The following is a 23,684-nucleotide window of genomic DNA, read 5'->3' on the forward strand; positions in this document are numbered from 1 at the left end:
ATCCGGCCACTGCACTCCAGCCTGGGCGACAGAGCGAGACTCCGTCTCAAAAAAAAAAAAAAAAATTAAATGTCTGTATCAGTTGCCTCCTTTCTCATCCAGCTACTCCCTACAAATTCATTCTCTTTGAGATCTGCCTTAATCTTTCAATATATCTTCAATCTTTGTTTTGGATTCATTGTTTACGCTATTAAGAACCTAGGAATTATCTGGATTTTCTTATGAACAGTAATGAGAAAATTTTTGTTTCAAGTAATTTTCAATTGGGCTTTTAACATTAGCAGTTACCATTACTGGATGCCTAAGATATTATGTGGATACTATACCAGAATGTTTAAAATATGACTTCATTATAACCTACCAACCCTACGGAGATAGGTGACATTTTCACTAGTTTTCAGATGTGGCTACAACTCAGATAATTAACATGCCCGAGATCATAAAGCTAGTAGTACCATAAAATGGCATACAGTGGATTCAAACTAAGTCTATCTGACTCAAAAACCTATTCTTGGACTCTTCAGAATTTATCTTTCTACTTTTACAGATCACTTCCTCTGACTTTTGTATATTTCATTTGTATCTATGTCCAGAGTTAACATTTTAATGTTCCTGACTTTGAGAACAGATGTAAATTGAATGCCCAGACTCATTTGCAAAGCAAAATATAATAATAAAGTTCATTCCCATTAGAATATAAAATGTGAATGTAAAGATGGTTAGGTTTGAATTTTGATTATTTTGCTCTATTTAAATTCATTTGTCATTGTTATAATCTAGCTTTAGCTGAAATATCTGTATAGAACAAAAATTTTTAAACTCTGCCCCATCACAATTCCCCCAACAAAAATATTAATTTTTAAAATCCAGTTTATCAATTTCTACTTACTCTATCAATTTTGAACTATGAGACCTTGCAAAAGAATTACTAGGCCAGGTGTAGTGGCTCATCCCTGGCATTTCAACACTTTGGAAGGCCAGAGTGGGAGGATTACTTGAGCCGAGGAGTTCAAGACAAGCCTGGGCAACATAGAGAGACCTTATCTCTAGAAGGAAAAAAAAAAAATTAGCTGGGTATGGTGGCACACACCTGTAGTTCCAGCTACTCAGGAGGCTGAAGTGGAAGAGTCACTTGATCCCAGAGGTCAACGCTGCAGTGAGCCATGATCAGAATTTCTAAAATTCTTTTCATTCTACAATTTTGCTTCTTTCTCTATGAAAAGCCTCTTTGGGTGATTCATATTTTTTTTTAAATAAATTCCTAATTATTTCAATAAAGTTTGTTTTTCAGGGGTCTTTAAGAATTTAGAGAGAATTAAAATAGTTTTGTGTTTAATGGCTCTGATTCTATAATCAGACAATTAAGGTTGTAACATTTAATATCTAGGACATCCAAGAAAAATTAACCTCTCTGAGCCTTTGTTTTCTTTTCTATAAAATGGTGTGGGACCCACGTCATAAATTTGTTTAAAAAAAAAGTTATATGAATCACTTTCCATAGTATTTTGCACAATAGGAGTTAGCTATTAATATTTTTATTTAGATTTTGTGGTTTGTTCTTTGTAAATCAGAATCATAGCATACAGTTGGAAGAAACCCTTGGTGATCATTTGATCTAGCACCCTTATATTTCATATGAAGCCTGGAGAAAGGGCAAAAACTGACTTTTAAGGTTTGGTGGCAAGTTGATGATGGACCTCTAACGAGTTCCATCTGCCTTGGGTTAGCAGGAGGGGTGCAAGATTGTGTTGCTGTTACTGTATTGTTTTGTTCTTATCTTTAATGATTCTTTACTCACATTGAAACTATTAAGTTGTTTCCATTTTTATTTATGCAATGATTTTATCACCATAGTAGGTTGGCATGAATACATTTTCTTCTTTGCTTACCTTAGCTAGCTTCCTTTTCACTCGGAAAGATAAGTCCATCACACCCAAAAAGATAAGTGTGCAGTATTAGAGATGATGCTTTTGTGTTCAGCACTGTAAGGCAAAAAGTTTATGGTCTTTAATGGTTTTATACTCATCTTACTCTTCTGGTAACTTTCTGTGACGATAAGACATTGTTTCCAGCGGTAGTGGAGTGTGCCTTATGTTTTGAGTGCTGATTAAGTGAAGGCCTTCTGATCCATCTACAAAGCAGTGGTGGTTGCAATAAAGATAGTAATATTTTTATCTCTGTTCTGTCTTGTGTTGTAGAGCCGACAATTAGAATCAGAAACTGGGACCACAGAGGAGCACAGTCTAAATAAGGAAGCTCGAAAATGGGCCACACGTGTGGCACGTGAGCATAAAAACATTGTTCATCAACAACGGGTAAGTATAAGAGAAAGTCCTAGTTACATTCACCTTAAGCCAAATGTCAAACAGTTTAAGGAGCTGAGTTTTATTAATGTGAAAAATATCCTATATGTGTTGTTTTGTTTTGTTTTGTTTTGTTTTGTTTGAGACAAGAGGCTTGCTCTGTCACCCAGGTTGAAGGGCAGTGGTGTGAACATAGCTTACTGCAGCTTCAACCTCCTGGGCTGAAGCAATCCTCCCACTTCAGCCTCCCAAGTAGCTGGGACCACAGGCACACACCACCATGCCTGGCTAATTTTTTTTAGGTTTTTTGTAGAGATAGGGTCTTGCCATGTTTCCCAGGCTGGTCTCAAACTCCTTTGCTCAAGCATTGTATGTGTTTTTTCTGTACTTTCTCAACACTCAGCAGTGTACTGTCAGCTATCTACTCATGTTGGAATTTCCTTAAGCCCTCCATCAGCAATACATTAATTCACCTGTTTACCATAAAATTGCCAAAGAAAAGCTGTGATAGTGTGTTACGGGCAGGGGAAGAGACATATGTTGAATTAATACAGGTTTTCATCCCTCAAGACATATTTTTTAAAGACACAATTATAGGTTTCATGAAAATATATGTTTGGCTGGGCGCAGTGGGTCATGCCTGTAATCCCAGAACTTTGGGAGGCTGAGGCAGGTCGATTGCTTGAGCCAGGAGTTTCAGACCAGCCTGAGCAACATGGCAAAAAGCCCAGTCTCTACAAAAAATTTAAAAATTAGTCAGACATGGTGGCACACACCTATCTTCCCACCTATTCGGGAGGCTAAGGCTGGGGAGAATTGCTTGAGCCCAGGAGGTGGAGGTTACATTGAGGTAAGATCATGCCACTGCACTCCAGCCTGGGTGACAGGGCAAGACACTGTCTCGAAAGAAAAGAAAAGAAAGAGAAGGAGAAAGGGAAGGAGGACGGGAAGAAGGATGGGAAAGAGGAAGGGAAGGAGGAAGGGAAGGAGGAAGGGAGAAAATATATCTCAAAGACTAAACTCTAAGCACAAAGAAATTATTTTGAGTATAGTACTTTTTTTCTCAATTTCATTTATTGATACCTATATCCTTCTCATTCTTTGCTTTCACATCCTACTTCTTAAAAGAATTGCCTATGCTTATTATCTATAGATTCTCACCTCCCACTTACTTTTTAGCCCATTACATTTGAGCTTTCCTTTCCTTTCCTTCCCCCTGTATCACTTCATAGTCTAAGCTTACCAAAATCACCAATGATGTCTGTGTTGCTAACTTCAAAATGGACAGTTTGATTTCTCATTTTTCTTAATCTGTCAACAATTTCATCACAATTGACAACTCCCTTTGTCTTAAAATGTTATCTTCTCTAGTCATCCACGATTCAACATTGTCCTGGCTTTCCTTCTGCCTTTCTGGCTATTCCTAGATTTTTTCATAGGTTCCTCTTTCTCCAGCCCACAATTAAATATTCATTTTCTCAGATTGTTTGGCTATCTTGTTTTTTTTATTCTTTATCCTCATATAGGCATTCTCAATCACTTCCATGGTTTTACTTTACCACCAAATCATAAATTATTATCTTCAACATTGGGCCTAGCTACTACTGTGTATCCATATAACCTCTTTCCTGTTTTGACATCTTTTCACTATCTCACAGGCATCTCAGATTCAATGTTCTACTTATGTAATATTGCTTAACAAACCACCTCAAACTTAATGCCGTAGAACAAGAGGGTTTTTACATTATCTCTCACTAATCCGAGTATTGGGTGGTCTCAGCTTAGCAGTTTCCCTTGGGGTCTCTCATGTGGCGTCAATCAGATAGTGGCTGGTCCTGGCTTCCCCACTGAAGGGACTCTCTGTAGTAAGTTTGTTACTAGTAAGTCTATAATTATTTCAAAATGTTCAAAAAATAAATAAATGAAAAAAATTGTGGCTACTAGTCACTAAAGTCTTTTGAATTATGTAAATACTCTAATCACTTAAGGAAGATAAAAAGTAAAAAACAGTCATCATTATTGTCCCATTTTTTTTAATAGGTTCTAGATGATCTGGAGTGTCATGGACCTGCTGTATCAGAACAAAGCCGAGCAGAGCTGGAACAGAAAATAGATGAAGCTAGAGAAAATATTCGTAAAGCAGAGGTAAGGTGGCAGCTAACTGTGGCATTTTGCCCAGGTCTGATGACACTGTCGCAACTGTGATATGCACCTTTAAAACTGAGTTTCTACACACACTGAGATGAAGGTGATTCACCGTCTTCATTCGTGTCCACAGTAGGATTTTTTTTTTTTTTTTTTTTTTTTGAGACGGAGTCTCGCTCTGCTGCCCAGGCTGGAGGTGCAGTGGCGCACGATCTCGGCTTACTGCAAGCTCCTCCTCCCAGGTTCATGCCATTCTCCTGCCTCAGCCTCCCGAGTAGCTGGGACTACAGGCGCCTGCCACCATGCCCAGCTAATTTTTTTTTTGTATCTTTTTAGTAGAGACGGGGTTTCACCATGTTAGCCAGGATGGTCTCTATCTCCTGACCTCGTGATCCACCTGCCTTGGCCTCCTAAAGTGCTAGGATTACAGGCGTGAGCTACTACACCCGGCCATCCACAGTAATATTTGTTAAGTACCTGCTCTGTGGAAGGCAGTACATATAACAAAAAGTGCTGTAAAGTTTACAGTCATGAAACATTAAATACAAAAGATTTAAGTCACAATGAAGATACTAATTTTAAAATTTCTACAAGGTACATAATAAACCACAGAGATTAATGGTAGAAAAATCGATGTATGTGTATCAATTTAGATATATATATCAATTTAGATATATCTATCTCCTTATATATCGATATATATGGAGATATATATACATATATATTCATACATATATATTCAGAGCTTAGGAAATCTCCCCCATATGGAAGGTTCCCTGGATCCAGGGACATGAGCTGGGCTTTTAAGAATAGGGAAGATTTGGTTAAGCAAAGATGGAAAAAAATTTATAATAGTGGATTTTAATTTTTTATGGAGTCTTGGGACCTTTGAGAGTTGTATGAAAGCTGTGAAACATTCTCCCCCACATACAAAAATGTACATTTTGTGTACGGTGTTTAGAGTTCATATGCCTGAGGCTAATACTCTCTGCTCTAGATGGGGAGAGGTTGGGATAGGAAACAAGAAAGTATTAGCAAATGAGGAAGACACAGGGTATAATTTGGTAGCTGGATAGATTAGAGTGGAGGATTTTTGTGAGGAAATGTGATAGAAAATAAGTAAACTTGTTGTGGTTAGGGCCAGTTCATGGAGGACCCGTGCACACACTATCTACTCAGCAGCAACATGATGAAGGGGTATAGAGGTAGACATTTATAAAAGACTGACACCATCCAGCCATCAAAAGAATATGTTCTTGTTAGAAAGGCATAAAGAATGCCAAAAATAACTAAGATGGTAAAGCATAAGTGCCGAGGAGTGGTGCATTAAGTGTAGTTGAAGAACCCAGAGGACACAGAAATCACTCTGGGAGGGATTGTTTTGGGTGTAACACAGAAGAAGACTTAAGATGAATACTGGCAGATGAATAGTATTTGATTAGTCAGATAAAAGGGGATAGCACAGACTTATGCCATGTAACTTCAAGAGGAAGAACTTGAACCAAAAGATGAAGGTAGGAAAGAAGTAGATGTGAGTTTAGTATTGGGAAATACTTTCTAGTAGTCAGATCTTCCCAAAGACAGAATAAGCACCCGTGAGACATAGTGTAGCCCTGTAAGTGTGTAAGAAAATTGTGGGCAAGCATCTTTCAGGGACCCAATGCAAGGAACCCCTGCATTGGTTTAGGGTTAATCTAAACTAGTGGTTTTCTAGCACCCCCTTAGAACTCTAGAAGTTTTGAGGAAGTGCTTCACTGGTTGTGGCGTGAAGCGAGAGGCAGCATAGACAAGCATAGAGAATATGGGCATGTTTTTGGCACAGCCCCATGGAAGTGATCTGAATCAGAACAGGCTTGCCATCTGCCTGGGCTGGAGAAACCCCAGTAACCCCACCTCCACTTCATTCCTGTTCACAGTCTAATTGGCAGCCTCCATAGTGAGGAGGGCAGGGTGTACAATGAATAGTCATTTTTCTCTTTGAATTCAGGGTCGTGTCTAAACTACTATCTTAGAGTGCTGGCCAAGTAGTGTTGGCAAGCCCTCCCCTACTCTAAAGAAACACTGGCATGTGGTAGAAGAGTTATTCCTGTTGTTTGTTTCTCCACGCTCTAGATGAAGCCAGTTTTTCAGAGCCTTGGTGGAACAGGAGTAATTATTTTGAGACAAGTCTCAGAGGTTTTCTGAAGGGTATTTCGTGTATTTTCCATTTCCAGACTCCATGTGTGGTGTCACCAACTGGTACCCTAACTCTACAAAACCTCCCACCATCCCCAGTAGTAGCAGCAGTAGGTATCAGGCACACAGAGTCTTCATTTAGGCCAAATGACCTATTATTTCCATAGTATGCCAAACTAGACTGTGTTTGTTAGTTTCAAACTAAAAATATGAAGTGAAATTCTCATACCACAATGTCTCACCTTTTCTGATGCAAGTATTTAAGTCTACATTCTCAAAGATAGTTTTCTTATCAAGAATGTTGAATATAGTATGCTGAAACCATGACAGCAGATCCATTTTCTCAATTTGGAATATCTGTAGCATTTAATTAATTTTACTGTTAGCATAAAATAATCTCTCACTTGGTTTCCACTTATCAGATACAAAAAATAACCTAAGTAAAATTAGCCAGCAAATATGAGGGCATATTTATTGGGGTAGTACTTACAGGATTATCATAATAAAATTTTTGGATAGACTGGACCATGAGAGTCTTCAAAGGAATTAACAATAATGGTTTCTGCACATACCCTTTTCCTTTCTTCTGCCTGTATGTCATTTGCATTGGTTTTTCTCTTTCATTCGATACTTTATTTATTATAAATACCTACACAAAAGAGAGAACATTGGTTATATAAAATGTGAGACCTCATTACTGCAAAGTTAATGACAAGAATGACACTGATATTAAAACAAAATGTTTAGGCCGGGTGCGGTGGTTCATGCCTCTAATTCCATCACTTTGGGAGACTGAGGTGGGAAGATCTCTTGAGCTCAGGAGTTTGAGAGCAGCCTGGGCAACAGATGAGACCTCATCTCTATTAAAAATGAAAAGAAATTAACTGGGTATGGTGACACGTGCCTATAGTCTCAGCTACTTGGGAGGCAGAGGCTTAATCCTGGAAGGTTGGTCTGCAGTGAGCCATGATTGGGCCATTGCAGTCCAGCTTGGGCAACAGAGCAAGACTATATATATATATATATGATCTTGTATATATATAAGATCATATATATACACACACACATATATATATTTCATATATATATTTCTAATCACATTATTTCCAAATTTACATTACCTCTGGGCCTGTTACTGTGAGGTTTCACTGTATTCATGCTATGTTAGCAGACCTCTTGACTGATCGCTTTTATTTTTTACTGAAAATATTCAAACATACAGAAAATATGAAGATATTAAACATATATTTCCTAACATCTAGATTCAACTATTATATTTTGCAATACTGGCTTTATGTGTTTGTTAGATTGACCCATTAATTATGTTCTTTAAAATGGAAGTTAGGTCTTAAGGCCTGATTAGAGGCAGGTTAGTGTTTTAGGCAGAAATACTTCATAGATGATGTGATGTTTTTCATCACATAAAGAATCATTATACTAAGTTGTCCTGCTATTAATGATACTAAGAGTGGTCACTTAATAAGGTGGTGTGCTACCAGATCTTTCCATGATAAAGATTCTTTCTTTCCTCTTTGCAATTACCAAGTGCTAGTCACCTCCAGTGGTGGTGAATGGGTATTTTTTTTCTTGGGTATTATTATGACCTCATTTAAAAAAAAAAATTTTTTTTGAGACAGGGTCTCACTTTGTCACCCAGGCTGGAGTGCAGTATCACGATCTCAACTCACTGCAGCCCCAACCTCCTGGGCTCAAGCGATTCTCCCACCTCAGCTTCCCAAGTAGCTGGGACTACAGGCACACTCCCCCATGCCCGGCTAATTTTCCATTTTTTTATACAGATGGGGTTTCACCATCTTGCCCAGGCTGATCTTAAGCTTGTGGGTCAAGCAATCTGCCTGCCTTCACCTCCCAGAGTGTTGGGATTACAGGCGTGAGCCACTGCCCCCAACTTGGCAGTCATTTTAAACTTAGCCATTTGAGTGTGTGTGTAATGGTATCTCACTGTGGTTTTGAATTGCATTGACTACAGACTCGTGACATTAACTAACTATGCTGAGCATCTTTTTATAAGTTTTTTGGCCATTCATATATCCCCCTTAGTAAAGTATCTGTTAATATCTTTTGCCCAAATTTGGGTTGGTCTTATTACTGAGTTATAGCAATTCTTTGTGTTTTCTGGATACTAGTCATTTTTTAGGTACATGTATCGCTAGTATTTTCTCCAGTCTTTGGCTTACCTTTTCATTTTCTAAATTAGAAACTTTTAATTTTGATGAGATTAATTTATGAATTTTATCCTTTATGATTAGTGTTCTTTGTGTTCTAAGAAATTTTTGCCTGATCAAGGTTATGATATGTTCTCTCATGTTTTCTTCTAGAAGTGTTATAGTTCAAGCTTAATTCCTTATGGACTGTGATCCTAAACATATTAAATTGTTGAGGTCTGGTATGAGTTAAGGGTCCTGTTTGATTTGTTTTGGTTGTCGTTATTGTTCTTTCTTTGTTTTTCCTATACAGAAAGCCAGTTGTTCCACCATCACATTTGAAAGAATATGCTTTTCCCATTACCTTTGCACCTGTATTGAAAACAACTTATCATATATGTGTGAATATTTTCAATTTTATTCAGTTCCATTGGTCTATATGTCTGTACTTATGCCAGTATCACAGTCTTAATGACACTGTAAGTCTTGAAATCAGATAGTATAATTCCTCCAACACTATTCTTGTTTTAGAATTATTTGGACTATTCTCATTGCCATCAGCTTCTACAAAAAAAAAAAACTGAGGGCATTTGGATTGGGATTACATTGAATCCACAAATAATTTGAGAAGAATTGACTTCTCAACAATATTGAGTCTTCTAATTCATGAACATGATGTCTTTCTCCATTTATTTAGGCACTCTTTGTTTCCTTTTTTGGCTTCTTAATTTTTTTATTGATACAAAATAATTGTACATATTTATGAGATGCATGTGATATTTTGATACATGCATACAGTGTATAATGATCAAATTAGAGTAATTAAGATATCTATCACCTCAGACATTTATAATTTCTTTGTATTGAGAACATTTCAAATCTTATAGTTATTTTGAATTATTAACTATAGTCACCCTGCTAAGCTATCAAACACCAGAACTTATCCCATCTGTCTGTTTGCTTCTTTCTATTCCCCAATCTCTCTTCTTCTTCCCCACAATCCTTCCCAGCTTCTGATAACCATCATTCTACTCTGTACTTTTTTTTTTTTTTGAGACGGAGTCTTGCTTAGTCGCCCAGGCTGGAGTGCAGTGGCATGCAACACCACGCCCAGCTAATTTTTTTAATTTTAATAGAGATGGGGTTTCACCATGTTGGCCAAGCTGGTCTCAAACTCCTGACCTCGTGATCCACCCGCCTTGTCTTCCCAAAGTGCTGGGATTACAGGCGTGAGCCACTGCGCCCAGCCTGTACTCTCTTTTTTTTTTTTTTTTTTTTTGAGACGGAGTCTTGGCTGTCGCCCAGGCTGGAGTGCAGTGGCAAGATTTCCACTCACTGCAAGCTCCGCCTCCCAGGTTCACGCCATTCTCCTGCCTCAGCCTCCCAACTAGCTGGTACTACAGGCGCCTGCCACCACGCCCAGCTAATTTTGTTTTTGTATTTTTAGTAGAGACAGGATTTCAGCGTCTTAGCCAGGATGGTCTCAATCTCCTGACCTCATGATCCGCCCGCCTTGTCCTCCCAAAGTGCTGGGATTGCAGGCGTGAGCCGCCACACCCGGCCCCGGCCTCTACTCTCTACTTCTTTGGTTAATATTTTTTAGCTCCTGCACATGCGTGAGATGATGTGATATTTGTCTTTCTGTGCCTAGCTTATTTCACTTAACATAATGGCCTCCAGTTCCATTCATATTGCTGCAAATGACAAGATTTCATTTTTTTTTTTAATGACTGAATAGTATTCCATTGTGTGTATATATATCACATTTTCTTAATCCATTAATAGACACTTAGGTTGATTCCACATCTTGGCCACTGTGAATAGTGCTGTAATAAACATGGGATGAAGGTATGACTTTGATACACTGATTTCCTTTCCTTTGGATAAATATCCAAAAGAGGGATTGCTGGGTCATATAGTAGTTCTATTTTTAGTGTTTTGAGAAACCTCCATGCTGTTTTCCATAATGACTGTACTAATTTACATTCCCATCAACACTGTATAACAGTTCCCTTTTATCTGCATCTTCACTAGCACTTGTTATTTTTTGTCTTTTTGATAAATAGCGATTCTAACTGGGGTAAGATGATATCTGATTTTGGTTTTGGTATCTGGTTTTGATTTGCATTTTACTGATGATAAGTAATATTGAGTATTTTTTCATATACCTGTTGGCCATTATGTCTTCTTTTGAGAAAAGTGGTTACAGATCCTGTGCCCTCTTTTTAATGAGATTACATGGTATTTTGCTATTGACTTGTTTGAGTTCGTGTATATTCTGGATATTAGTCCCTTGTTGCATGAATAGTTTGCAAGTATTTTCTTCCATTCTGTAGGTCGTCTGTTAACTCTGTTGATTATTTCCTTTGCTGCATAGAGTGTTTAATTCAATGTAGTCCTGTTTGTCTATTTTTTGTTTTGTTGCCTGTAGCATTAAAGTCTCAGCCATAAAAATCTGCCTTGACCAATATCCAGAAGCATTTACCCTATGTTTTCTTGTAGTAGTTCTATAGTATGGGTTTTTTGTTGTTGTTGTTTTGTTTGTTTGTTTGTTTTGAGACAAAGTATCTGTTGCCCAGGCTGGAGTACAGTGGCGTGATCACAACTCACTTCTGCCTTGGCCTCCCCGGGCTCAGGTGATCCTCCCACCTGAGTTTTTATATTTTTAGTAAGATGGGGTTTCACAATGTTGCCCAGGCTGGTCTTGAACTCCTGGGCTCAAGCGATCCACCTGCCTCAGCCTCTCAAAGTGCTAAGATTACAGGCGTGAGCCACTGTGCCCAGCCATAATATTGGGTTTTATTTTTAAAGTCTTTAATCATTTTGAGCCGACTTTTACATATGGTAAGAGACAGGGATCTAGTTTCATTCTTTGACAGGTGGATATTCAGTTTTCCCAGCAGCATTTATTGAAGAAGGTGTCCTTTCCCCATTGCAAATTCTTAGCACCTTTGTGAAAAATTGGTTGGCTGTAGTACATTATTTCTGGGATCTCTATTCTGTTGCATTGGTCTGTGTGTCTGTATTTATGACAATACCATCCTGTTTTGGTTACTAAAGTCAAGTAGTGTATTACCTCCAGCTTTATTATTTTTGCTGAGAATTGCTTTGGCTATTCAGGGACTTTTGTGGTTCCATATGAATTTTAGGATTTTTTTTTCTATTTCTGTGAAGAATGTCATTGATTTTGATAGCTATTGCACATGGATTTGTTTGTGTCCTCTTCAATTTCTTTCATCAGTGTTTTGTAGTTTTCCTTGTAGAGATCTTTCGCCTCCTTGGTTAAATTTATTCTTGGGGTTGTGGTTTTTGTTTTTTGGGTTTTTTTGTTGTTATTGTTGTTTTTGTCTTGTTTTGTTTGGGTTTTGGTAGCTATTGTAAATAGGATTACTTTCTTTTTTTTCTTTTCTTTTTTTTTTTTGAGACAGAATTTCACTTTTGTTGCCCAGGCTGGAGTGTGATGGTGCGATCTCAGCTTACAGCGAGCTCCGCCTCCTGAGTTCAACTGATTTTTCTGCCTCAGTCTCCCAAGTAGCTGGGATTACAGGCATGAGCCACTGAGCCTGGCCCATTATGCCTTGATATATGCTTTCTGTCCTCTTCTATGATTTCAATTACGTGACTATTAAATCACTTGATATTATCCTACATGTCATGTGCAAAGCTCATTCCACACATTTTTATAGGGCGTTATTTTTTATCTCAGTCTCAGTTTGATGAGTTACTATTAGTGTCTATTAAAACCTATGGATATTTCCTCTCTGGTGTATAAACTGCCGTTAAGGCCATCTTGTGAATTTTTATTTCAAATGTTATATTTTTAGCTCTATAAGGTCTGTTTGGTTCTTCTTTTATCTTCCAGTTCATTCCTATTTATCTTCATGTTTTTCTTTAAACCTCTAGTATATTTATAATAGCAATTTAAAAGTTCTTGTCTACTCATTCCATCATCTCTGTCATTTCATTCTTTCTATTGACTGATTTTTCTCTTGCCTCATGTTTTTCTGCTTTTCAACTACCTACTAAGTTTTTACTGAATCTAGACATGGTGACTGTTTGGTTATTAAGTTTCTAGATTCTATTTTCTTCTTATAAAGACTATTGAGTTTTGTTTGGGCTGCCAGATCAGTTAACTTGCAGATCAATTGGATCATTTTGAAGATTGTTTTTAAGCTTTGTTTGGGTTAATGTAGAGATAAATTAGAAATTAGCCCTATACTGATGCCGTGGGTTTCCACCAAGTTCTCTCAACTCTGGCTGGATAGAGTTGTAATCTTTTTATTTATTTATTTATTTATTTATTTATTTAATTTTATTTTTTTAGACAGAGTCGCACTCTGTCGCGCAGGCTTAAGTGCAGTGGTAATGATCTCAGCTAACTGCAACCTCTGCCTCCTGGGTTCAAACAGTTCTCCTGCCTCAGCTTCCCAAGTAGCTGGGATTGATTACAGGTGCCCGCCACCACAACCAGCTAAATTTTTTTTGTATTTTTAGTAGAGACGGGGTTTCACCGTGTTGGCCAGGCTGGTCTCGAACTCCTGACCTCAGGTGATCTGCCCACCTCGGTCTCCCAAAGTGCTGGGATTACAGGCATGAGCCACCACAGAGTTGTAATATCTTTCAACCCTGTACAAGCTCTAGGAATTTTTCAGTTCATAGCTCTACTGTAGATATTCTTTTCTTAGTAGTTATTGTTTGCCTCTCCTTCGGGAGTTCCACCTGACATCATTTCAACTTATTATAGATTTTTATCTATTTAGTATATTATCAATTCCAGTTGTCATTATATTATCAATTCCAGTTGTCATTTTAAGTTCCATATTATCTAAAACTGGGAGTCCATTCAACTGACTTATGTGTACTTTTGACATTACCCCCATTAGTCCTTGAATACTTTCTTCCTAGCACAACAAGCTATCACAGGTTCACCTTATATTTTTCCTGCCCAGACTTAGAATTAGCTGTTTCTCCAAGAAGCTCTGATTCTGTTAATAGAAAATGGTATTTAGACACTAAGGCCTGGACTGTGAAGATGCTTATTGTTCTCAGTATCGCTTTCTTTTTTTAATATTTTCTTTGTTGTTAGAGCTAGGGATAACTTTTTTTAAATCATGAGTTCATGTTGATATTTCCAATTAACATGGACAATTAGAGGGATTTTATTTATTTTTAGAGACAGGGTCTCAATATATTTCCCAGGCTGGAATGCAATGGCTATTCACAGGCACGATCGTAGTGTACTATAGCCTTGAACTCCTGGACCCAAATGATCCTCCTGCCTCAGCCTCCAAAATCACTGTGACTACAAGTGCGTGCCATTATGCCCAGCTAGAGGGATTTTATTGAACTTATTTGATTTCTTTGATTTTACATTTATGTATATCCTTTTTTCCTCTTATACCAAAAAGTTTTATTCCTAATCATATTATCATAATATTTTATGTGCTTTATATATTTTAAAAAAATTTTTTTGAGACAGAGTCTCTGTCACCCAGGCTGAAGTGCAGTGGCACTCATTACAGCCTCCACCTCCCAGGTTCAAGCAATCCTCCCACCTCCATTTCCCGAATAGCTGGGACTACAGACATGTGCCACCATACCCAGCTAATTTTTGCATTTTTTGCAGAGACAGGGTTTCCCCATGTTTCTCAGACTGGTCTTGAGCTCCTGGGCTCAGGCATTCTACCTGCCTCAGCCTCCAAAGTGTTGAGATTATAGTGTGCCCAGTCTGCTTTGTATATTATAGAACAATAACTGCAGTATATATTAAGCACTTTCAGAACTACAACATGAATATTGCTATTAATAGTAAACTATTGAGTGAAAGTTTTAGATTTCTTTATAATTCTCTCTGAATGTAGAATAAATATATCTCTAAGAGATTTTCTGCTTCTTGTAATAGGTTACTAGCTTATATAAGACTACTTTAGATTACAATATTAATCTGGGGTAAAAATATTAAAACAAAAATTATTTAATAGAACTGGAAAATGACCCAAAGCATGTAAAACCTGGAGAGGAATTTCTCCTTGAAAGAACAGGACTATACTTAGTGACATTTCCATTATATAGCTCTGCATCTGTAAGGAGCAGCACAACCAGAATTTAAGCAGAACCTCCATCTTACTGGCCTGAAGGTGGATGTCATTTGGAAAGCCCTTCCAAATCCTTGGCTGATACCTGAGTACACATGTGGAACAGAGACTCCAAGGAGCTTGGCAGGAAACAATAACTGAAAGGCAAAAAAATCCAGGAGAAATTTTAGCTGTTGCTTATCACAGGAGAACAAACACTAATCATTAAAAAACTGAGGTGGCAAAACCCCGTCTCTACAAAAAATATAAAAATTAGCCGGGCATGGTGATGCACGCCTGTAGTCCCAGCTACTCAGGAGGCTGCGGTGAGGTAGGAGGATGAGCCCTGGAGATTGAGGCTGCACTGAGCCGTGATTGCACCACTGCACTGCAGCCTGGACAACAAAGTCCAGACCCTGTCTAACAAAAAAAATGAAGTGATTATATTAATGTTAGACAAAATACGTTTTAGGACAAGGAATATTAAGAAGGATAATACATAATGATTTTTTAAAGATATTTCATCAAGAATATATTTCTGTCCTGGATGTATATATAATAATAATGTTACAAAATACATAAAGCAGAAACTGGCAGAACTGAAAGAAGAAATAGACAAATCTACAATTGTAGTTGGAGACTTCAGCATCCCTCTTTCAGTAATTGATAGAACAAGAAGATAGAAAATCAGTGAGGATATAGAAAATGAACATCATTAACCAACTTTACCTAATTGGCATTCATCGAACTCTCCACTGCATATGAGTAGAAAATATGTTCTTTTAAAGTACACATAGAACATTCAACAAGACCATACACTGGACCATAAACCTGTTTCAATAAGTTTAAAAGGATTGATATTATACATAGTAAGTTCTTGATTAATTAGACTTATATTAAAAATCCATAATAGAAAGATGGCTAGAAAATACCCAAATACTTGGAGATTATGCTGTTCAAACACAGTAATCTGTTGCTGCATATAAAAACCACCCCACACTTTATGGCAAAAACAACAGTGGTTTATTATCTGTTGCCTTTCTAGGTGCTGACTGTGCATTTCCTTTTATTCTTTTATTTTCTTTTGAGACCATCTCACTCTGTCCCGCAGGCTGGACTGCAGTGGCACAACTCACTGCAGCCTCAACCTCCTGGCCTCAAGCAATCCTCCCACCTCAGCCTCCCAAATAGCTGGGACTACAGGCATGTACCACCAAACCCAGCTAATATTTTATTTTTATTCTTTATAGAGACAGGGTCTCGCTATTTTGCCCAGACTGGTCTCAAACCTCGAATTCCTGGGCTCAGCAATCCTCCCACCTCGGCCTCCCAAAATGTGGGGAATCACAGGTGTGAGCCACTGTGCCAGGCCAACTAGTCATTTCTTTTGCTGGTTTTGCCTGAGATTACTCAAGCAATTACATTCAGCTAGAGGATCGGCCAGAGGGCTAGGCTCAGCTGCGATGGCTGGGCCTTTTGCCCCGTGGTCTTTCATCAGCATATAGGTTAAACTGGACTTCCCCAGCATGGTGACAGCATATTTCAAGAAGCCAAGTCGAAATAGCACTTACTGAGGGTCATCTGCTTCCATTAAATTGGCAAATGCCCCACTAACCAATGCAAATCACATGGACAAGCCCAGAATCATGGTGGGAGTAGACTACATGGATACCAGGAAGCATGATTATTTGGGAACCTTTAATATAATGGGTTACCACAGTTGGTATGACCATGATTAAATCATTTTTCTCATCTATAAAATGGAGTTTAGGGACTAGGCATGGTGGCTAACACCTCTAATTCCAGCATTTTGGGAGGCCAGGGCAGGAGGATCATTTGAGGCCAGGAGTTTGGTACCAACCAGGCAACATAGCAAGACCCCATCTCTACAAAAAACTTTAACATTAGCTAGGTGTGGTGGCACCTGCCTCTGGTCCCAACCACTCAGGAGAAATTGAAGGTTACAGTGAGCTATTATTGCACCACTGCACTCCAGCCTGGGCAGCAGAGCGAGACCCTGTCAAATAAACAATAGCTAGATAGATAGAGTTTATAATATTGACCCCTAGAATTGTTCTGTGGATTAAATGAAATACATGATAATATAGTTCCTAGTACCTATCATAAAAGCTGTTTGGAGCTTTTTTTTAAGGTACCAAAGATGGAGTAGCAAATACTATTATCTACCATTATTGATTTTATCCTACAAGTAAAGCACTGTCCTAAATAGTAATATAATACTCACAGTCCTTGTCCTTAAAGAAGAGATATGTTGAAGGCAAATGAATTAAGTCCAAATTAGATTTACAGACTTGAAATTCAACTATAGCTTTACACTTATATGTGCTTATGTTAAATTTTGTGTTAGAATCTAGGTAATTGACTGTGTTTATAAACCAAGATTATGTATCCTAAAATATCTGGATCTTTTAAATATTATTTTTAAAAGTTCTACCTCTTTAAAGGTTCTAAAAATGATTTGGTCAAGTAGTATCTGGAATGCCATCAAATTTACAGAGAGCTATGCTCTGAAATTTTTTAATCAGTTGGCAAATCATGAAAATTCATTTGAGAACACTAGAAAGTTCTGCTTTTAGACAATTTTTAACTTATAAGCAACTGAAACCCTAAAGGGAAGATAGCAGTGTTTAATTCTGGAACTGCAGTCAATCTGAGTTGGCAAATACCATGTTTATCTGTTGTTTGGTAAAATACTGACAAAATAAATCTTATAAAAACTAGATTACTTGAATAACTGCTTTGAGAAAATAGAATGTACTGAATACTTCTCTCTTTTCTGCTTCCACAATTAAATGTCTTGCATATGTGATTTCTAAGAAAGAGCTTGTTGGTTCACTTTTAAAAAACAAAAATAAAAACATTTCTTTATTTTAAAATGAATACTAGAGGTCAGGCACAGTGGCTCACACCTGTAATCCCAGCATTTTGGGAGACTAAGTCAGGAGGATCACTTGAAGCCAGAAGTTCAAGATCAGCCTAGGCAACATAGTGAGATGGCTGTCTCTACAAAAAAAATTTAAAAATTAGCCAGGCATGGTGGCATGCACCTGTAGTCCTAGCTACTGGGAAGGCTACGGTGGGAGGATCACTTGAGCCCAGCAGTTCGAGGCTACAGTGAGCTATCATCATACCATTGCATTCCAGCTTGGGCAACAGTGAGACCCTGTCTCTTAAAAAAGCAAAAGCATACTAGAATGGTGGTAGGGCAAGTGGATATCCATATGCAAAAGAATGAAGTTTGACTCTGTTAAAAGATAAACTTAGGCACATTAAATTGTTTTTTATTTGAGAAAATAGCAATAATTACTTGGGCAGCACCAGATCATATGCAGTTCAGAGTTCCACCAATGGAACACCAGAGGAATGCTTTTATAGGGTGAACTCAGAAGCAAAACAAAGCAAATATTTGATTGGTTAAAGTGGCACAGTAGTAGCCTTTTTTGGATCATTCCAGTGGAAGGTTTCTAGTTAGAAGGTGGTTGGCAGTTTTTGATTGGTTAAGCTTCAGTTTTGTTTTACCATTTATACTGAGTTGAGTTTTGGTTTGCTTACATAGGAAGCTGGGATGCTGGAGCTGCCTCAGTTTAATGACCTTCCAGTTAATTATCTTAACAACCCCACTTCACATCATATATACAAACTAACTCACAATGAACACCTAAATGTAACTGCGAAAGCTAATAAACTTACAAAAAAAAAAAAAAAAAAAAACCACAGGGGTAAGTCTTTGTGGCTTTGGATTAGTTTCTTAGATATAACACCAAAGCCTAAGCAGCAAAAGAAAAACTAGATAAATTAGACATCATCAAAATTTAAAACTTTCATGTTTCAAAGGATGCTATCAAGAAAATGAAAGACAGCCCACAGAATGGGGGAAAGTATTTGCAAATCATGTATCTGATAGAAACTTGCTTCTAGAATATATTAAAACTCGTAATAATAAAAAGGCAAAGAAAAATACTCAACTTAAAAATGGGAAAAGGATCTGAATAGACATTTCTCCAAAGAAGATGTACGAATGACCAATAAATAACTACATGAAAAGATTCTCTTTTTTTTTTTTTTTGGAAACCGAGTCTCACACTGTGGCCCAGGCTGGAGTGCAATGGCCTGATCTCAGTTCACTGCAACCTCCACCTCCCGGGTTCAAGCGATTCTCCTGCCTCAGCCTCCTGAGTAGCTGGAATTACAGGCACTCGCCACCCCGCCCGGCTAATTTTGTGTATTTTTAGTAGAGACAGGGTTTCACTGTGTTGGCCAGGCTGGTCTCAAACTCCTGACCTCATGATCCACCCACCTCAGCCTCCCAGAGTGCTGGGATTACAGGCATGAGCCACCGTGCCTGGCCTAAGATTCGTAACATTAATAGTTATCCAGGAAAATGCAAACAACAGTAAGATACCACTTTATACCCACTAGCATGGCTAGAATCAAAAGGCAGACATTAACAAGCAATTACCAGAATGTGGAGAAACCCTCATACCCTACTGGTGGAATCAAATGATAGAGCCACATTCAAAAACAGTCTAGTATTTCCCCAGATGGTTAAACTTAGCATTACTTCATGATCCAGCAACGCCAGCCCTATGTATAAACCCAAAAGAAGTGAAAACATGTCCACACTAAAACTTGTACACACACGTTTGTAGCAATATTATTCATAATAGCCAAGAAATAGAAACAACCTAAATGACTACCAACTGACAAATGGATAAACATTCTAATGTATATCCACACAATAGATTGTTATTTGGTCATTAAAAGGAATAAAATACTGATACATGTTACAACATAGATGAATCTTGAAAATATTATGCAAAGTGAGAGAAGTTAGTCATAAAAGACCATGTATTATATCATCTCATATGTGTTAAATGTCTGGAATAGACAAATCTATATAGACAGAAAGTAGAATAGCGGTTGTCAAGACTGCAGGGAATAGGGGGCTGGAGAGCAATAGGTAAATGGTTCATGATTTCTTTTGGAGGTTATAAAATATTTTAAAATTGACTGTGGTGATGGTTGCATGTGCTGTGAATATACTATAAGCCATTGAATCTCAGACTTGAGTGAATTGTATGGTCCTAAAAATAAAAAAAAAAGGGTTGTGTGCCAAAAGGTCTTTGTCACCTGAGCTATATGTCAATAAATTTTTACCAAAAAGAGTAAATTATGAAAAGAATAAGCAGATTTTTGCAAGAGTATTTACCAAATGGCATGCCTCTAAGCCAAAAATTCCAATTATCTTATATAAAGATGTATATGATACCCCAAACCATTGTATTATATACTTTAAAATGGTTCATATAGTAAATTTTATGTAATGTTTTACCTCAATTTTTATAAAAGTCTATTTGCTTAAAAACATTAATATAAAAAAATTAATTCAGCAAAGAAAGCCCAGTGAAACAAGTCAGAACACAAATTGTTTTTGATATCAACTCGCCAAGCAGAGAATTCGGAGGGAAATCAAAATTATGTACCTGCTGGGCACAGCAGTTCACACCTGTAATCCCAACACTTTTGCAGGCCAAGGTAGGAGGATTGCTTGAGCTCAGGAGTTCGAGACCAGCCTGGGCAAGAGCAACCACTCTGGCTCTTTAAAAAAAAAAAAAAAAAAATTGTATACCAAAAGTATTTGTCACTGGAATGCAATGGCTACGTATTCAGAGGCATGATCATAGCTCACTGTAGCCTCAAACTCCTGGACTCAAGTGAGCCTCCCTCCTCAGTCTTCTGAGTAGCTTGGACTACTACAAACAAGTCCAAGAGTCCCACGGAAAGCCACCAAATGAGAGTCCTCAAAATTAACTTAGTGGAACCTTAAATGTTAAGGAAGAGATCACCACTTGCATATGTGAAACAATGAAGCTGGATGCATTACTTGCTATGCAAAAGAGGCTGAATGTATTACTTGCTAAGCAAAAGAGAATGACACGAAACACATTCACTCTGAACAAAGCAAGAGTTGATATATATACAGTTTTGAGAAGGTTGAATGTCAGGGATTGGCAGATTTTCAAAACTAGGAATGTTTTAAGGAGTTGACTCACTTTTAGCCATGGTGTTTAGAGTTTGGAGGACTAGTAGAAGCAGAAGCTGTCACAGATTAGCCGACTTTCAGAGGCATGGCTGTTGGAGCAAAGCAGCAGTTACTTTCTTTTTTTTTTTGAGACGGAGTCTCTGTCGTCCAGGCTGGAGTGCAGAGGCACGATCTCAGCTCACTGCAAGCTCCGCCTCCTGGGTCCACGCCATTCTCCTGCCTCAGCCTCCCAAGTAGCTGGGACTGCAGGCGTCTGCCACCATGCCCAGCTAAATTTTTATATTTTCACTAGAGACAGGGTTTCACCGTGTTAGCCAGGATGGTCTCGATCTCTTGACCTAGTGATCCGCTCGCCTTGGCCTCCCAAAGTGCTGGGATTACAGGCGTGAGCCGTCACACCCGGCCAGCAGTTACTTTCTGATCAGAAGGGATTTAAAACTGGTTCTGTGGCTACTCGTTTATGGTTTATGGAACAAGGGCTAAAGAATAAACAGTTATTCCCTTTCCTGAATTTGGAGAATAGGAACTTTTTATTCTCAATCTCTGCTATTTCTGCCAGCCACATCATAAATTTAGTTTAAAAGCAAAGATATTACTGTTAGTTGACAAACAAGTTAATCAATAAAGGCAGCCAAGTCAACAAGTCAAAGGGGGAATTCTTTTTTTTTTTTTTTTTTTTTCCCCCCGAGACGGAGTCTCACACTGTCACCCAGGCTGGAGTGCAGTGGCACGATCTCGGTTCACTGCAAACTCCGCCTCCTAGGTTCACGCCATTCTCCTGCCTCAGCCTCCATAGTAGCTGGGACTACAGGCGCCTGCCACCACACCGAGCTACTTTTTTGTATTTTTAGTAGAGACAGGATTTCAACGTGTTAGCCAGGATGGTCTTGATCTCCTGACCTCGTGATCTGCCCCCCTCGGCTTCCCAAAGTGCTGAGATTACAGGCGTGAGCCACCATGCCTGACCCAAAAGGGGAATTCTTTAAGCTCGTGCTGAAGAATGTTGGAATTGTTAGAGAGAAGTTCTTTAATATTAAAAATTATTGTTATTAAAGAGACACAGTAGTTTGTAACTCAGTATCATTGAATGGCAGTCTTTCAAGATGGTAGAGCCAATCTTGAAAGAATTGGTAGAGCCCATTCAGTCTTTTCTTGGAAAAGTAGAAGCACAGTTATATAGGATATTTATTCAAAAAAGGTTACTGAACACGTAACAGGAGAATAACGCTGAATGTCAATGCTCAAGTCTTAAAGGAGCCCCCAGTTATATCAAACAGTCATACTTAGTTAAATAGCTAAGTATAATTTAGTGCCTATCACATTGTAATTAGATCTATATGGAGTGCTTTAGGAGCAGAGAAAAAGGAGTTGTTAACTGCCTGAGGAAGGTGGAGAAATACTTAGAAAAATCTTTGTGGAAAGGGTAATATTTGAACAGACTGTCAAAAGATAAGCCACTCACCAGGCATCAAAAAGCAATGAGAAGGCACACAGGTACGCAAGCACATGATGGATCAGAGGAACAGCAAGTGGGACAGTGGAGTGGGAGCATGGGGGTGGGGGCGGGTGGAAAGAAGCAGTAGAAGGAAATAACTCAGCCAGACTGTGAAAGATATTTTTTATTCCTAGTTAAGAATTAGTTAATTCTTTACTCAGTAGATAATCAGGAGTTATGAAAGTTTTTTAACAGGGAAGCAACATGATGAGGTCATTCACAGACTAAAAGATGGATTACAGAGGAGAATACAAAGTCCAGGAGACGGGTTAGAAGGCTACTGAAAATGCTGGATTTCAGGATGTTCTGAGGCATCGCCTTATGAACAGGAAAAGGAAGCAGACTTTATCACTCTTGATCTCTTCCTCTTCACAAGTTATATTTGATCTATCATCAATACTGTGCCCTTGTCAAAATGCAAGTATGTGTTCACTTCAATATCACATATACTAAAATTGGAACGATACAGAGAAGATTAGCATGGCTCCTATGCAAGGATGACACTTAAATTCATGAAGCATTCCATACTTTTATTTAAAAAAAAAAAAAAAAAAGCAAGTATTTCATTGTTAGGATACCCTGATTCTTTTCTTTTGTTCCTGATCTCTGTCTCTCTGCCTCTGTCTCTCTCTCTCTCTCTCTCTCTTCTTCCCTCCACCCCCTCCACCCTCTCTTTCCCTTCTTCACTATCTCCCCTCTCTCTCCCCTTCTCTTGCCCTGCTTCAAGTGAAAAATCAGCATCTGTGCCAGGGAAGAGTTGCTAGTAAATATCAAGATTGTTCTAATTAATCGATTAGGAAGAACTTGATTAATTTGAAGGGAAAAAAGGCTTGATTTCCTTTTTTTGATAGGGATATAAACAAGAAGTTTATAATAAATGGTAACTTGTCTGGGTGAGGTGGCTCACGCCTGCAATCCCAGCACTTTGGGAGGCTGAAGCAGGTAGATCACCTGAGGTCAGGAGTTCGACACCAGCCTGGCCAACTTGGCAAAACCCCGACTCTACTAAAAATACAGAAATTAGCCAGGTGTGGTGGTACACACCTGTAATCCCAGCTACTTGGGAGGCTGAGGCAGGAGAATTGTTTGAACCTGGGAGGCGAAGGTTGCAATGAGCCAAGATCACACCACTGCACTCCAGCCTGGGTGACAGAGTGAGACTCCACCTCAAAAAAATTAAAAATTAAAAAAAAAAAAAGGTAACTTAAAAAATAAAAGCTACATTGCCACAAAGAATACAGTTGTGCAAAAATATGTCTGCAT

The 23,684-nt window shown here is 38.3% G+C and overlaps 1 protein-coding gene across 1 annotated transcript in view; it reads left to right on the forward strand.

Annotated features, from left to right (window-relative positions):
• The window catches only part of FCHSD2 (FCH and double SH3 domains 2), a 176,863-nt gene that overhangs the window by 120,098 nt on the left and 33,081 nt on the right, over positions 1–23,684 (forward strand). Inside the window, exons 9-10 of the mRNA XM_011993650.1 lie at positions 2,199–2,315; positions 4,344–4,448. Coding sequence (XP_011849040.1) covers positions 2,199–2,315; positions 4,344–4,448 — 222 coding nt within the window. The remainder of the gene's footprint in view (positions 1–2,198; positions 2,316–4,343; positions 4,449–23,684) is intronic.

Source organism: Mandrillus leucophaeus, unplaced genomic scaffold, assembly GCF_000951045.1.
Source record: "Mandrillus leucophaeus isolate KB7577 unplaced genomic scaffold, Mleu.le_1.0 Scaffold432, whole genome shotgun sequence".
NCBI classification, from domain to species: Eukaryota; Metazoa; Chordata; class Mammalia; order Primates; family Cercopithecidae; genus Mandrillus; species Mandrillus leucophaeus.